The following is a 17,266-nucleotide window of genomic DNA, read 5'->3' as shown; positions in this document are numbered from 1 at the left end:
TAGTATGTGATACTGGTAGGTCCTCATAGTCTGTGGAATGTTTTATGTAGTGGATATAGGTGATTATCCTACAATGCCCTTGCCAATTCTTAAGATCTCCAAAAGCTACACATTGAAACAACATATGAAGAGACAGCACTTCCTCTCAGTTTTCTGTCTTTACTAGATACAAATTATTAATTACTGGCAAACATTTCTCACTGGCACTAGTGGTATCTGCTTTAGTTCCACTCCAATTTGCATACTGCCCAAACAGATCCACAGATGATGCAATCTCTATTGCACTCCACCATGCCTTTTCCCACCTGGACAAAAGGAACACCTACTTGAGAATGCTATTCATTGACTACAGCTCAGCATTCAACACCATAGTACCCTCAACTCATCACTAAGCTAAGGATCCTGGGGCTAAACACCTCCCTCTGCAACTGGATCCTGGAGTTCCAGACAGGCCACCCCCAGGTGATGAGGGTAGGTAGCAACATGCCATGCTGATCCTCAACACTGGAGCCCCTCAGGGGTGCATTCTCAGTCCTGTTCTGTACTCCCTGTTCACCCACGAATGCATAGCCAGGCACGACTCCAACACCAAGTTTGCAGACGACACAACAATGGTAGGCCTGATCACCGACAACGATGAGACAGCCTATAGGGAGAAAGTCAGAGACCTGGCCGGGTGGTGCCAGAAGAATAACCTATCCCTCAACGTAACCAAGACTAAGGAGATGAGTGTGGTCTACAGGGAAAGGAGGACCGAGCACGCCCCCATTTTCATTGACGGGGCTGTAAGATTGAGAGCTTCAACTTCCTTGGTGTCCACGTCACCAACAAACTAAAATGGTCCAAACACACCAAGACAGTCGTGAAGAGGGAACGACAAAGCCTATTCCCGCTCAGGAAACTAAAAAGATTTGGCATGGGTCCTGAGATCCTCAAAAGGTTCTACAGCTGCAACATCAAGAGCATTCTAACTGGTTGCATCACTGCCTTGTATGGCAATTGCTCGGCCGACTGCAAGGCACTACACAGGGTAGTGCGTACGGCCCAGTACATCACTGGGGCTAAGCTGCCTGCTATCCAGGACCTCTATACCAGGTGGTGTCAGAGGAAGGCCCTAAAAATTGTCAGACCCCAGCCACCCCAGTCATAGACTGTTCTCTCTTGTACCACATGGCAAGCGGTACCGGAGTGCCAAGTCTAGGACAAAAAGGCTTCTCAACAGTTTTTTTACCCCCAAGCCATAAGACTCCTGAACAGGTAATCAAATGGCTACCCGGGCTATTTGCATTGTGTGCCCACCCAAACCCTCTTTTACGCTGCTGCTACTCTCTGTTTAACATATAAAATATGTTAGCATTCTAACATATGCATAGTCACCTTAACTATACATTCATGTACATACTACCTCAATTGGCCCGACCAACCAGTGCCCCCGCACATTGGCTAACCGGGCTATCTGCATTGTGTCCCGTCACCCACCAACTGCCAACCCCTCTTTTACGATACTGCTACTCTCTGTTTAACATATATGCATAGTCACTTTAACCATATCTACATGTACATACTACCTCAATCAGCCCGACTAACCGGTGCCTGTATATAGCCTCGCTACTATGTACAGCCTCGCTACTATTATTTTTCACTGTCATTTTACTGTTGTTTTTATTTCTTTACTTACCTATTGTTCACCTAATACTTTTTTGCACTATTGTTTAGACCCTGTAAGTAAGCATTTCACTGTAAGGTATTCGGCGCACGTGACAAATAAACTTTGATTTGATTTGGTTGCCTTGGTGACATGCGTGTCTGGAAGTATGCGGCACAAAGCCACCCTTCGCCCAAAACTACCCAGAAATCAGTGCCTTAAAGGCTTGTGCCTTACCTGCCAATGAGGAGGAACTCTCCTCCAGCCACACCCAGACGTCTCATGGCCATTAGGAGGCCGCGTACAGTCATTCCCTCACAGAAACACACCACCACGCGAGCCTTGGGCAGACGTTCGCGGAGCTTCTTAAGTAGGCGGTCAAAGTGCTTCTCCCCAGCGTTGCTGTAGATCTTGTCAGAGTGGGCGATGCACAGACCCTCCTGGGTGGCCAGCTCCTTGAAGGCCTCCATGCCACTCTCCCCATAGTTTCCTAGGATTCAGAGAGAGGGGTAAGTCACCACTGCAGACATAAAATGGCCAACGAGGAGTCACCATTTTGGAACAGAAAATGCTCAAGTTCCTCCAGGCTGATAGTGACTGGATTCAGCCATACTAACAACTGTGGTAGTCTGATGACTTTGAGTCATCAGGCCGTGAGTGTATTGTGACTGTGCTGCTGTCCTGATCCATCTTCTGATATAGCCAGATAGTCTAGTGCCTACTGATTGCAATCAGGGATGCTGAATGGGGTGGAGAGGACTGCGCTACATTCTCCCATGATAACATCCTAATCAGTTGTACAAGCTTTGCAATGCTGTCTTATTTTACATAGATAGACTGTGTCTGAAATGGCATCATATTCCCTATGCAGTGCACTGCTTTTGACCGGAGCTGATGAAGCTCTGGCCAAAAGAAGTGCACTGCAGAGGAAGGGTTGCCATTTGGGACATGGTCCTAGTAGTGCATGGAGGATGCTGCAAAGAGGATCATGTATATTCAAAGTACTGGCTTCAATCAAAGATGTGTCTGCAATGTTAATGCAGTGCCTTTGTTTACACAATCATATACATGTCCTCATACACACCTGTCTTATTCTGAAAAATGAGAAAGGGCTGAATTGGCAGCACACTAATGCATTACTCTGGCATGATATTATAGACTAGGCTCCAATTGTTAGTTTGCCAGTATAGCAGTTCTATCTGAACAGGTGAATTCACATAATGGTTGATCAATTATAAACCCCTTAGATTCATAGCATTTCAATGTAAGGATTTCAGTGTTGTATTCAGTCAAATGTTTCATATCAATTAACATATTCACTCAATGTTCATCTCACCGCAGATACTACACGTTTAACCAATCCAAAAGCATTCCCAAAGTGCAGGAACACCATTTACCCAATACACTTAATATTCTAAACGTCAAATAGGCAAGTAGCCCTATAGTTCAAACTGAAGAGATGTGTTTAGTTAGATCCAATGAATCCAATGTTGTGGCCATCACATTGGGAAAAAGGGTCCTTGTAGAAGATCAAAACAGGGGCCCTGTACTCTGACTGTGGCTACTACACATACTGTTATCCTCCACTGTTTTCCTTCACACACAACACCCTTATTATGCCAACACTCTTATCTTTGGTCCCAGTGGACTGCTACCTACCAGGTCTGGTGACAGTCAGATACCTGGCACCCCCTAGCTGAGCCTCATGGCACTTCACCTCCACTCTCTTCTGGCCCTGCCTGCCCCTCAACCTGACCGTGACCTGTGAACTTTGTGACCCCCCTACAGGTTTCTAGTCTTGAAAAAACAGACCCTAGGTAACACAGTAACTAATGTCTGGTTTCAATGATGGACTCTTTTGGCATAGAGGAACTATGTCACTGCCTCAACGCTAATAAGAGGAATAAAAACCTTCTGAGGAATCTCCCAACAAATCACGATGCAGACATGCCAAAATGTCATGATTCAAAAGCGACGTTTTCAGGCACAACCTTTACAGTGGTTTTGGTTAAGATAGTTGATGCATACTAGCCACTTGTGAAAATCACTCATCACAAATAACCTCTGTGATTTCCATCTTGCTAGCGACTATTTTGTATTTTATTCAAGCGGATAAAGTAGTAGCATAGGCAGTGACGTAGTTGCAAAAGGGTCCATCATTGAAACCAGACCTTAGTCACTGTGTTGCCTAGGGTCTGGTTTTCTAGACTAACTGGTTTCTAGATTCCACCTTTACAAGCGGATTCAAAGTGCGACCCTCCCTTTAGGGCCTGTCTATCACATATCCCTCTAACAACTCTCAGAATTCCTTAGTGGCCATACACTCCGCCTGTCAATCATTACCTACTCTCATCATTGGGTACATTTCATTGAGGTTTACACTGAGGAGCCTTGGCTAATTGCTAATGGCAGAGATTGACTTGTAGTAACTACAATTTAGCTATCTCCACATCTCATTCTACCCTCTTCCACTTACAATAGTGGTAAACTGGTGAAAGAGTTTTATGTGATTGAGTTACATGGTGTGTGTTTGCATTGTGGAGTACTCTACTGGTATATTAACAAGTTCAGCACCCTGGACAGCACACTCACAAACAGCCGATAACACCTTCAGACAAGTGCTGCTGAGAAGCTATGTGGGCTGCTGTATTGATGTGCTGGTATTTCAGGTACTGAGGGGCATTGCCAGAACCCCTTTGCAAGCTGTGCTTAGACTACACATCCCTTCCAACCAGGGGTTAGATATGATGGAAACACCCTCAACACAGTAATTCCGCTACATCTGAATAGCAATAACACAGATGGGAGTTGATTTCTATCAATACACATAACGGGGGAACTTTTGTATGTATTAGTTACACACATAGAATTTGAATTACTAGTATGGATGGACCAGCGGGATTCTATTTCTATGATTCCACCCAGAGATACTTTAAATGACTATTTAATGATGTGGTTCCACCACCTGTAACCCCAGCCTGATAGTAGGCTACACCGCACAGAGCAGAGGGGAAACAGTCCATTAGTGCCCCTGTTGAATATGGATAGGCTGATTGATTAATTAAGACATGCTTAGGAATAATGAAGACGATAGAGCATGCCTGTTATTTTCTAATGGAATAGAATTAGCATCAAATTTAACATCCTGGGAGACAGAACATCTAGCATCTAATTTCCTTTTAATATAAATAGATACCAATAAACACCCAAATGCATTTCCATTCTGATAACATTGACCACAATTGGACTGAATTGTGGCTTGAGAGATTGGATGTGTTGCTGGGGTGTAGGTGTGATGAGCGGCTAAAGAACCAACTTTGCCTGTGGTGTGTGAATACTTATACTGCACCAGATGTATAGTTCTGTCTGGAGAGCGGGAATTCCATTACACAGCAAGTTTCCCTCCAAAGCAATATTGCACATAGGAGCACACCCATAGGGAGGACGACAGGGAGGAGGACACACATGCTTGCTAGCAAGTACTTATCTGTGTACAAACCACATTAACAATTTATCCACCACCTCTATAGCTAGGCATATTTACCTTAAGCATTGATTTCTTATCTCAAACCCAAACACATACGAGACAAAATCAACTTGACAGCATGTAAAAACCCTCTCCAAAGCCGAGCCAGTCCTCCTATGCCTACTGGGCCTAATCCTATCCTACCCCACAAACAGCTTTCAGAACCCCTGTGTTGAGTGGGTTGAGTGACTCACCCTCCGTGTGCACCGCAGACACGTAGGTCCAGTTGTAGCGTTGGACTATGTCCAGCATGGCCCGGGCCTGGAGCGTGTCAGAGGGCACGACCCGCAGGAAGTACTTAAACAGAGTCTTGTCGCTCAGGTCGATACTGGTCGCTGAGTAAGCAATCTGAGGAATGTTGAAGAGCTGTAGGAGGTTCTGTACCTGGATGGCAACGGAGCTGGAACCCGGCCCAATCACCCCCGCAATAGGCTTCTTGGAGGGCGGGGGTTGGTTGGACGGCGTGCCGTCTATGCACCACTTGGAGCCGTCCTTGTCATCCCGGATGGAGATGAGGGAATCCCGGATGAACTCAATGCTCTGCTCCAGGGCCACGGAGGAGTGCCAGCAGGAGTCCCGGATCTCACAGCCCAGGCTGATGTTGGGGAGCAGGATAGGGTCGGAATTGATTCTGTCCAGGGTGTGGAACATGGCCTCTACCCGCTGGATGCCGTACTGCTCCCGAACATCCCCACACTTTCGATCAGCCACTTTTTCAGCAGACGGCTGGTGGTGGACGGAGAAGAGGGCACCGATTATCACATCTCCATCCATCCGGGCCACGGAGCGGGGTGCGGCTCGCGGAACTGCCGACCGCTCATAGATGTTGCTTTTGTGGGACAGCACGAGGACGTCGAAGAACAGCGTCGGAAGATACAGGAGCGCGAGGAAACCCATATTTACATGTGTCATATTCCACATCCTGTGAGCGGTGCCAGCTGCACGGGCATACTATCCGCTCCGGGCAGTTGAGCAGAAACGTTGACAGTCTCTCAGTATATCCACGTTTAACCCAGTGACCATAGTTTGGAAACACAGCGCCCTGAGCATATCCAAACAGACCTGGAGAGAGATCATAAAAGATCAAGCAAGATTGTGAAGGCAGCAACAGATATGCAACGTCTTACAGTTATCATATAGTCTCTATATTACATGGGTTTAAAAATAATGGTGGCCCTCACAATAAACACGAGCATATTCTTATTAAATTGACTAGGTTCATAGCCCAAACACAACATGCCTACTAGAAATAAGGCTAATTCAGTATCCATTTGCAAACAAGACCTGCAGAACATAAAATAAGAATTCGATTAAATTCAATATACTTTATTTATCCCACGGGGCCAATTATCATTACAAGTTTATTGAGAATAACACTGAAGTCAAAATGTTTTTGTCGTTCGATTGTCTCAGACAGGTAACATAAATTATAGCATACTTAAAATTTGAGAGAGTTTATCATCGTTTCCCCCAATTTCCACATAAGAGCATATGGCAATCGTTGAGAAACCGAGTTGCCCGGAAGGCAATTTCAGCACATTGGACAGCGCACTAACGAAGTCATACGATAATTGAGGAAACGGCGTCGTACATGTGCTGCTGATGTAGGCTACTGCCTAGTGAAGCTATGTGCTGGTATTTCCACGGTTTAGAAAGTATCTAATTGAGTTCCTAAACCAATCAATGTCCATTTATATTCCCTTCATTAGACACTACTGAACAAATCCTTGATACCCAGTCTGATGACATGGAACATCGTTGCACTGAGTGGTGTGAAATTATATTTGAACATACAGATCAGATTTCCATGCTGTCTCTGGGTATATAAGCCATATATCATGCTCTGTACGATCCAACGCGCAGCATGCAATATTTTTCACCCTCATCTGTCCGAATTCATTGCTCACAAACCTCAGTGGCCTGATTCCAAACATTCAATGATATTGCATTATCGAACAGGAGAGAAGCCGATACATAGTCCTTACACTTAGCTGTCCTTGTCACGAGCATATCAAAACCGACACCTGCCCTAACCTGTACATCTCTTCTTTCATAAATTAATTTGGTAGAAAAACTTGGGACGTACCTGAATCCGCGAGACATATCGCGTGTCTTGCTCGGTCTTCTGTGCAGCGCGGTCCTTGGCTTTGATAGTTGAGTTTGTATCGCTCGAACGGACGTTTTTTTCTCGCTCCTCCAGTGAGAGCACAAGAGCCCCCCACCCCTCCTCTTCTTCTTCTCTCGCTCTGACAGTTTCTCACCACATTTCATAAACCGGGTCATAAAAGCTGCAGCCTTAATAGGGCAAAACGCTGAACGTTTAAAACCCCACTACAGGTCACTTATTCTTATACAATAGACAATGGTATCATTCTTCACACGAGGGTTAATCAGCTTCAAACAGTGGTGCCGCAATGGAGAGTTCAGCGGTGCGCGAGCCGCTTAGACATGTAAGATAAATGGTGTTTGTCTACAGAATTGTGACCCTGCCATTACCCCATGCCACAACGGGACCCGTCTCACAGCAAAAACACATTCAGTGTGAGAATACCCCCATTTTTATGTAAATGGTTGACCAGGTAATGGAGGAATCATCAAACAAATGTTATTTTTTATATTAAGGGTTCAGAGACCATCATCGTGGTCCACCCTAGCTAATCCACCTATACATTGTACATTTTGATCCACACTATCTGACCTTTAAAAGCGGAGGGCACTGGATGGATGCCAGAAATGCCTGCTGGTTGCAGTCTGACTTAAATCGAAGTAGTACCCTTTTAAGGAAGCACCTCAAGGTTCGAAAAGATCTTGGCTTCCCGCCTATATTTGAAGTTGAAGACCTTAACTGGTAGCTGGTGGCAGAAGAGATATATTTAATTAATTGGTAAAAGTCAACTGGTATTTTGCAAATGTGAAAGTTCTGCAATTTTGGAGGGGTGCTTGGTTTAGAGTTGGGTCATTTCTGTGCCCAAATGGGTTTGTGCGACAGCAGAGGAAGAACTGTACATAATATCAAACAGCGTTTGGAAAAATAATTAGAACTAACAATGACTCCACGAAGCTAGAGAGGGGCGTGTTCCGTGGGCACGCGGGGAGCCAGTAGCAGAAGGCATTTAATCAGTAAACAACCGGAGCGCATATACGAGGACATGTCTCCCTGACACGCACCCCGTGGAGTGTGGATATGGAGAACGCGCATAATTATGTGTGTGTCTGAGAGAGAGAAAGAGAGAGCGAGAACACTTAATAGGAATGGTTGACACACGACCTTAACCTACTGTAGTAGCCTGCCTACCTATTTGGTGGTTGTGACTATCAACGACCGGAAGTTAATTTTCGTTGCAGGTTAGGAGAGCATTTTAGCTAACCCGTACCCTTTTCCTAACCGTAACATACTTTTCCTATCTTACTACGTTAATTTTCCCAATCTGCTATGAAAAAGTCACTTTTGGTCGTAGCGGTATACCACATAGCCAAAACCCTATTTGATAGCCTACCGAGAACAGTCAATGGGATCAGTGATGTAAAGTACTTAAGATACTGTAAAGTACTACTTGTCTTTTTTTGGGTATCTATACTTCACTATTTATATTTTTGACAACTTTTACTTTTACTCCACTACACGCATAAAGAAAATAATGTACTTTTTACTCCATACATTTTTCCATGACACCCAAAAGTACTCGTTACGTTTGTAATGCTTAGCAGGGCACGAAAATGGTCCAATTCATGCACTTATCAAGAGATCATCCCTGGCCATCCCCACTGCCTCTGATCTGGTAGACTCACTAAACACAAATGCTTCGTTTGTAAATTATATCTGAGTGTTGGAGTGTGCCCCTGGGTATCCGTAAAAATGTTTTTAAAATGGTGCTGTCTAGTTTGCTTAATATAAGAAATTTGAAATGATTTATTCTTATACCTTCAATACTTAAGTATATTTAAAACCAAATACCTTTAGACTTCTAATCAAGTAGTAATTTACTGGGTGACATTCACTTTTACTTGAGTCATTTTCTATTAAGTTATCTTTACTTTTACTCAAGAATGACAATTGGGTACTTTTTCCACCACTGAATGGAATTTAAGATACTGAAGGCTATAGCAGATGTTACCTGAGCAGAATGACAAGCGTGACTGTAGGCCAGACAGAACCGTGTGAAAACGCACTAGAATAACATTATAAGTCACTGACTGTCCCACTCAACCATATCCAAATATGACTAACAGTCAAGACAACCTGAGTCCCTTACAGTACCAGTCAAAAGTTTGGGCACACCTACTCATTCCAATGTTTTTCTTAATTTTTACTATTTTCTACATTTTAGAATAATAGTGAAGACATCACAACTATGAAATAACACATGTAGAATCATGTAGTAACCAATATATCAAAATATATTTGAGATTGGAGATTTCTTCAAAGTAGCCACCCTTTGCCTTGATGACAGCTTTACACACTCTTGGCATTCTCTCAATGGGCTTCATGAGGTAAGTCACCTGGAATGCATTTCAATTAACAGGTACGCCTTGTTAAAAGTTAATATGTGGAATTGCTTTCCTTAATGCATTTGAGCCAATCAGTTGTGTTGTGACAAGGTAGGGGTGGTATACAGAAGATATCCCTATTTGGTAAAAGACCAAGTCCATATTATGGTAAGAACAGCTCAAATGAGCAAAGAAAAACAACAGTCCATCATTACTTTAAGACATGAAGGTCAGTCAATCCGGAAATGTTAAGAAGTTTGAAAGTTTCTTCAAGGGCAGTCACAAAAACCATCAAGCGCTATGATGAAACTGGGTCTCATGAAGACCGCCACAGGAAAGGAAGACCCAGAGTTACCTCTGCTGCAGAGGATAAGTTTCACCTCAGATTGAAGCCCAAATAAATGCGTCACAGAATTCAAGTAACAGACACATCTCAACATCAGCTGTTCAGAGGAGACTGTGTGAATCAGGCCTTCATGGTCGAATTGTTGCAAAGAAACCACTACTAAAGGACACCAATAATAAGAAGAGACTTGGTTGGGCCAAGAAACACAAGCAATGGACATTAGACCGGTGAAAATCTGTCCTTTGGTCTGAAGAGTCCAAATTTATATTTTTGGTTCCAACCGCCATGTCTTTGTGAGACATAGAGTAGGTGAATGGATGATCTCCGCATGTGTGGTTCTCACCATGAAGCATGGAGGAGGAGGTGTGATGGTGTGAAGGTGCTTTGCTGGTGACACTGTCTGTGATTTATTTAGAATTCAAGGCACACTTAACCAGCATGGCTCCACAGCATTCTGCAGCGATACGCCATCCCATCTATTTTGCACTGTTTTTCAACAGTACAATGACCCAAAACACACCTCCAGGCTGTGTAAGGGCTATTTGACAAAGAAGGAGAGTAATGGAGTGCTGCATCAGATGACCTGACCTCCACAATCACCCGACAACGACCCAATTGAGATTGGGTTGGACCTCAGAGTGAAGGAAAAGTAGCCACCAAGTGCTCAACATATATGGGAACTCCTTCAAGATAGTTGGAAAAGCATTCCTCATGAAGTTGGTTGAGAGAATGCCAAGAGTGCAAAGCTGTCATCAAGGCAAAGGGGTGGCTACATTTAAGAATCTCAAATATAAAATATATTTTGATTTGTTTAACATGTTTTTTGTTTCATGATTCCATATGTGTTGTTTTATAGTTTTGATGTCTTCACTATTATTCTCCAATGTAGAAAATAGTCAAAATAAAGAAAAACCCGTTAATGAGTAGGTGTGTCCAAACCTTTGACTGGTACTGTATGTTGAGCCAGAGAGCAATGCAACCCCCCTCAATCAGAAATAAATTCACATAGACTTGATGGGAAAATATAGCCTGCGTCAATGGTAAAAAAAATAATGAATTAATAAACGTATCCACAAATTCAAATAAGTGGCACACAGCATCATGCGTTGGACAGCTTCAGCACCAAGGACAGTGACTCCAACCAACCTTCTTTTTTAAAGCAACAGACTGCCCTCTGGTGTTTGTCTTTTTAAACGTTCTTAACGTGCTTTCAGAAAGTATTTATACCCCTTGATTTATTCCACATTTTGTTGTGTTACAACCTGAAATCAAAATGGATTCAATCTATTTTTTTCTAATCCATCTAGACACAATGCCCCATAATGACAAAGTGAAAACATACTTAAAAAAGGTTTGAAATGTATTGAAAATGAAAAACGGAAATATCTAATTTCCGTAAGTATTCTCACCCCTGAGTTAATACATTGTAGAAGCATCTTTTGTAGTCTTTCTGGGTAAATCTCTAAGAGCTTTCCACACCTTTATTGTGCAACATTTGTTCATTATTCTTTTCAAAATTCTTCAAGCTCTATCAAATTAGTTGTTGATCATTGCTAGACAACCATTTTCAGGTCTTGCCATAGATTGTCAAGTAGATTTAAGTGAAATCTGTAACTTTGTCACTCAGGAACATTCACTGTCTTCTTTGTAAGCAACTCCAGTGTATATTTGGCATTATGTTTTGGATTATTGTCCTGCTGAAAGGTGAATTCAAATCAAATCAAATTTTATTTGTCACATGCACCGAATACAACATGAATACAACACCTTACAGTGAAATGCTTACTTACAAGCCCTTAACCAACAATGCTTTAAGAAGTTTTAAGAACAATTTACATGTAGGTAGAGTTAATCTCCTAGTGTCTGGTGGAAAGCAGACTGAACCAGGTTTTCCTCTAGGATATTGCTTGGGCTCAGCTCATTCCGTTTATTATTAAAAACTACCCAGTCCTTAACGATTACAAGCACACCCATAACATGATGCAGCTACCACTAGGCTTGAAAACATGGAGCGTTCTACTCAGTAATGTGTTGGATTGGATTTGCCCCAAACATAAAACTTTGTATTCAGGACAAAAAGTGAGTTGCTTTGCCAAATTATTTTGCAGTATTACTTTAGTGTCTTGTTGCAAACAGGATGCATGTTTTGGAATATTTGTATTCTATACAAGCTTCCATCTTTTCACCCTGTCTTTTAGGTTAGTATTGTGGAATACAGTGCCTTGCGAAAGTATTCGGCCCCCTTGAACTTTGCGACCTTTTGCCACATTTCAGGCTTCAAACATAAAGATATAAAACTGTATTTTTTTGTGAAGAATCAACAACAAGTGGGACACAATCATGAAGTGGAACGACATTTATTGGATATTTCAAACTTTTTTAACAAATCAAAAACTGAAAAATTGGGCGTGCAAAATTATTCAGCCCCTTTACTTTCAGTGCAGCAAACTCTCTCCAGAAGTTCAGTGAGGATCTCTGAATGATCCAATGTTGACCTAAATGACTAATGATGATAAATACAATCCACCTGTGTGTAATCAAGTCTCCGTATTAATGCACCTGCACTGTGATAGTCTCAGAGGTCCGTTAAAAGCGCAGAGAGCATCATGAAGAACAAGGAACACACCAGGCAGGTCCGAGATACTGTGAAGAAGTTTAAAGCCGGATTTGGATACAAAAAGATTTCCCAAGCTTTAAACATCCCAAGGAGCACTGTGCAAGCGATAATATTGAAATGGAAGGAGTATCAGACCACTGCAAATCTACCAAGACCTGGCCGTCCCGCTAAACTTTCAGCTCATGCAAGGAGAAGACTGATCAGAGATGCAGCCAAGAGGCCCATGATCACTCTGGATGAACTGCAGAGATCTACAGCTGAGGTGGGAGACTCTGTCCATAGGACAACAATCAGTCGTATATTGCACAAATCTGGCCTTTATGGAAGAGTGGCAAGAAGAAAGCCATTTCTTAAAGATATCCATAAAAAGTGACGTTTAAAGTTTGCCACAAGCCACCTGGGAGACACACCAAACATGTGGAAGAAGGTGCTCTAGTCAGATGAAACCAAAATTGAACTTTTTGGCAACAATGCAAAACGTTATGTTTGGCGTAAAAGCAACACAGCTCATCACCCTGAACACACCATACTCACTGTCAAACATGGTGGTGGCAGCATCATGGTTTGGGCCTGCTTTTCTTCAGCAGGGACAGGGAAGATGGCTAAAATTGATGGGAAGATAGATGGAGCCAAATACAGGACCATTCTGGAAGAAAACCTGATGGAGTCTGCAAAAGACCTGAGACTGGGACGGAGATTTGTCTTCCAACAAGACAATGATCCAAAACATAAAGCAAAATCTACAATGGAATGGTTCAAAAATAAACATATCCAGGTGTTAGAATGGCCAAGTCAAAGTCCAGACCTGAATCCAATCGAGAATCTGTGGAAAGAACTGAAAACTGCTGTTCACAAATGCTCTCCATCCAACCTCACTGAGCTCGAGCTGTTTTGCAAGGAGGAATGGGAAAAAAATTCAGTCTTTCGATGTGCAAAACTGATAGAGACCCCAAGCGACTTACAGCTGTAATCGCAGCAAAAGGTGGCGCTACAAAGTATTAACTTAAGGGGGCTGAATAATTTTGCACGCCCAATTTGTCAGTTTTTGGTTTGTTAAAAAAGTTTGAAATATCCAATAAATGTCGTTCCACTTCATGATTGTGTCCCACTTGTTGTTGATTCTTCACAAAAAAATACAGTTTTATATCTTTATGTTTGAAGCCTGAAATGTGGCAAAAGGTCGCAAAGTTCAAGGGGGCCGAATACTTTCGCAAGGCACTGTAACTACAATGTTGTTGATCCATCCTCAGTTTTCTCCTATCACAGCCATTAAACTATGTTACTGTTTTAAAGTCACCATTGGCCTCATGGTGAAATCCCTGAGTGGTTTCCTTCCTCTCCATGGAAGGACGCCGTTATCTTTGTAGTGACTGGGTGTATTGATGCACCATCTAAAGTGTAATGAATGAAAATTCACTGCTCATCTGAGGGACCTTACAGATAATTGTATGTGTGAGGTAGAGAGATGAGGTAGTTATTCAAAAATTATGTTAAACACTATTATTGCACACAGTGAGGCCATGCTATGTATTATTTGACTAATTAAGCACATTTTTACTCCTGAACTTATTTAGGCTTGCCATAACAAAAGGGCTCAATAGTTATTGACTCAAGACATTTTAGCTTTTCATTTTTAATGAATTTTTCAAAAAATAACTAATTATGTGGTATTGTGTAGGGCAAGTGACAAGAAAAATCTATATAATCCATTTTAAATTCAGGCTGTAACAACAAAATGTGGAAAAAGTCAAGTTGTGCACTTTCTGAAGGCACTGTAGGTCTAGTAACTTTGTAGTGCAACTTGTCTGAGCAAAGAATAGTTTATGAAACAATTTCGCCCTCTTGTGGTTATAGCTTCGACCAGCATGTAGGCCAACATGATAAAAAAAATCATGATAGGTCTCACTATCTGACATTGCAGGTGTTCAAGGCTTCATTTACACAGGCAGGCTAATTCTGATATGTTTGCCACTAGTCTATGTTTGCTATGTTTGCCATTAGTCTTTTGACCTATCAGATCTGATATTTTGCCTATAATTGGGCAAAAAATCAGATCTGTGTTGCCTGTGTAAACGCAGCATATGTAGGCCTAGCCTATGAATGTCATGAAAATGTGTGAGGTCGAATTAAACCAGTTTTTACTGAAAAAGTAGGCCTTACGCCTAAACATCAAATAGACTACAGACAGATAGTTCTTTGCTTGCTAGTCCTTATTGATAAGTACTCTGGGTCTGTGGTTTGTCTCGACCAAGTTTACGAAGTAACTTTTAATAATTATATTTTTAGGCTACATCAGTACATCAGTCTGCAACCCGCGTGAGCATCCCACGCAGACCCTAGACAGATGCGACCCGAACCCTGGGGCATGACCGCGGCCTCCTCTTTACATTATAGGGTTCGAGGTGTGAGTCAAGTCCGTCCGGCGCTCCACAACACAAATAAACATTTATGGAGACTAGACGCTATGAAACTGCAACTGCTGCTGCCCCAGGATCGTGAAGCTGATATTGATCCAGACTAACAGTGACATTTTGAGGGGTAGGGAGATGTCGGCAGTAGGTGCTTCGGGGGACCTCAGTGTTTATTGTAGAGTTAATTTGAGATATAAGTCGGACGTAGCCTAGATACAGGTCCTATTATTTAAGAAGGGTCTCCCTAAATATTCTCCTGCTATAGATTGGGCTATATGCGGTCTCTGCAAGGTGCAAATTATGTCCATGGATAATAGCTAAGAGTGCCTTCATCAGGGAATGCACAACTGAATGTTATTGCCAAGCCTTGGTAGTGTTTTATCCCTCTACAATATTGATGTCACTATCATGACCGGACATTGTGACAAATGGTGTGATCTCAAATCTCAAAACGAGTCAAATGTTGCCGATCTATGTTTCCGTGTGAAGTGAAGACCCATCAATCAATCACCTTTTGAGAGGACAACCCTTCATGTTCGGCCTGACGTCATTGGTGACAGCTGGAACTGTCTTGAAAACGGGTGGTCTACACCCATCCATCAAAGTTACTGCAACGAGATTGATGGCCCGTCAGAACTATAATGAAGAGTTTATGTAGCTTGTCATATAGAGTGAATTGGGATTTACAAAATGTAATGTATTTAATAGGTTTACTTGAATTTCAATCAAAGATCCAACATTACTTTATTTATATCACACTGTAAAACACTTCTGGCCTAAATATGCAAAAATACGAATGTTTCAGCACTGGCTACAATGAACAGCTCCGTTGCAATACAAGATATCGGAGCTGGTTAACTGCTGAACCAAATAGGCCTTTTAAGGGTACTTTAGTCCCATCTCCAGAATAATGGATGCCCAAGTGACGGCCTGTTGCTCAAGCATCATGGCCAGACAGAACACTTACTGTGCTAGCTGCACAAACAAGGAGTTGTTAGATCTAACCACCGTTTCGAAGTCGACCACACTTACCGCTGTGTCCCTATGTAGGCTGCAGTGACGTGTATTCATGGATGCCAAGGAAAGCCATTCTTCCACCCCAAAATGTCCCTTCAATTCACAAGAGGCTGAATGTATCTCACCAGAGAAAGCATCTGTCTCTGCATGTGCAGGCCATATATCTGATAATGTCTGGTCAAAATAAGTATGGTATTGAATGCAAGGGAAGCCAGCGAGCATTTGGCCTCACTTCATAAAAAAGTATAAAATAATAGCCAGTCAGCATTGAGCTAAAATGAGTGAGCTCAACTCTATAAACAGTCCTGGCACACCAAAATAGTGTCAAGGGAAGACCGTTTGGATTTGGCTTCACCCCAATCACATCAAGAGCCAAACATCATTGACAGAAACAACTTGAATTGTTGCACCTTGTTGTATGTCCTCCGGTGGATAGCTATCTAGCTAAAATAGGATATTTCCTAAATTAGCCATGGATGGAGATATGGATTTGGACTTGTAGTTTCACTACATTCTCCGTACTGGCCAATGATTATAATGGCTATTCTGGTCCAACCATTGTGCCCCTGGCCTGGTAGGATGGAAGTTCAATATGTAGCAAAATGTTGAAGGCTGATGTTAACTAGCTGACTCAACTTGTACTGTATGACAGAGTCATAGACCGTTTCGTCAACATGAAAGAGAGGAGGATGGCATTGAAGTTTCTCTACAAGTGAGTCAACATGTTTTTTTCTACTTGCACGAACGCACACACACACACACACACACACACACACACACACACACACACACACACACAGAGAAATCATAACCATGGACGGCCACATGTTTACACTCATCCTCACCAGGGTTTTGACCTGACTGCGGTTTCACTTCGTAACCAACTTCAGTAGGCAAATGCTCACCTTCAATGGCCACTGGCACACTGGTGAAGTGTGCTCTTCATGGCTGAATCCCAGGATCAACTGTACCAGGCAGATGGCAGGCATGGTGTATGGTGCCAAGTGGGCGAGCGGTTTGCTGATGGCGTTGTGGACAGAGTGCCTCCCCCCCAAAAAAAACTCTATGTGAAGATGTCGAGCTGCATGAGACAAATGGTGATCACACCAGATACTTACTTATTTTTTATAAAAGTATCTGTATGCCCAGTCATGTGAAATCCGTACATTAGTGCCTCATTTATTTATTTTGACCGATTTCCGGTCAGCGTAGCTTA

At 42.6% G+C, this 17,266-nt stretch overlaps 1 protein-coding gene across 3 annotated transcripts in view; it reads right to left on the bottom strand.

Moving 5' to 3' along the window:
* Nucleotides 1-7,500, bottom strand: part of LOC110522380 (metabotropic glutamate receptor 1) — a 42,410-nt gene extending 34,910 nt beyond the window's left edge. Inside the window, exons 1-3 of one of the 3 annotated variants that reach the window (XM_021600741.2) lie at nucleotides 7,258-7,500; nucleotides 5,366-6,233; nucleotides 1,883-2,135 (exon numbers count right to left, since the gene is read on the bottom strand). In XM_021600741.2, the coding sequence (XP_021456416.2) occupies nucleotides 1,883-2,135; nucleotides 5,366-6,092 (980 nt within the window). In that variant the 5' untranslated portion in view covers nucleotides 6,093-6,233; nucleotides 7,258-7,500. The remainder of the gene's footprint in view (nucleotides 1-1,882; nucleotides 2,136-5,365; nucleotides 6,234-7,257) is intronic. The other 2 variants (XM_021600739.2, XM_021600740.2) reach the window with 2 other exon arrangements.
* Nucleotides 7,501-17,266: the final 9,766 nt, after the last annotated feature.

The sequence above is a fragment of the Oncorhynchus mykiss genome, chromosome 4 (genome assembly GCF_013265735.2).
Source record: "Oncorhynchus mykiss isolate Arlee chromosome 4, USDA_OmykA_1.1, whole genome shotgun sequence".
NCBI classification, from domain to species: domain Eukaryota; kingdom Metazoa; phylum Chordata; class Actinopteri; order Salmoniformes; family Salmonidae; genus Oncorhynchus; species Oncorhynchus mykiss.
Note: the sequence above shows the minus strand (reverse complement) of the source record. Positions and strands in the feature narration are given on the sequence as shown.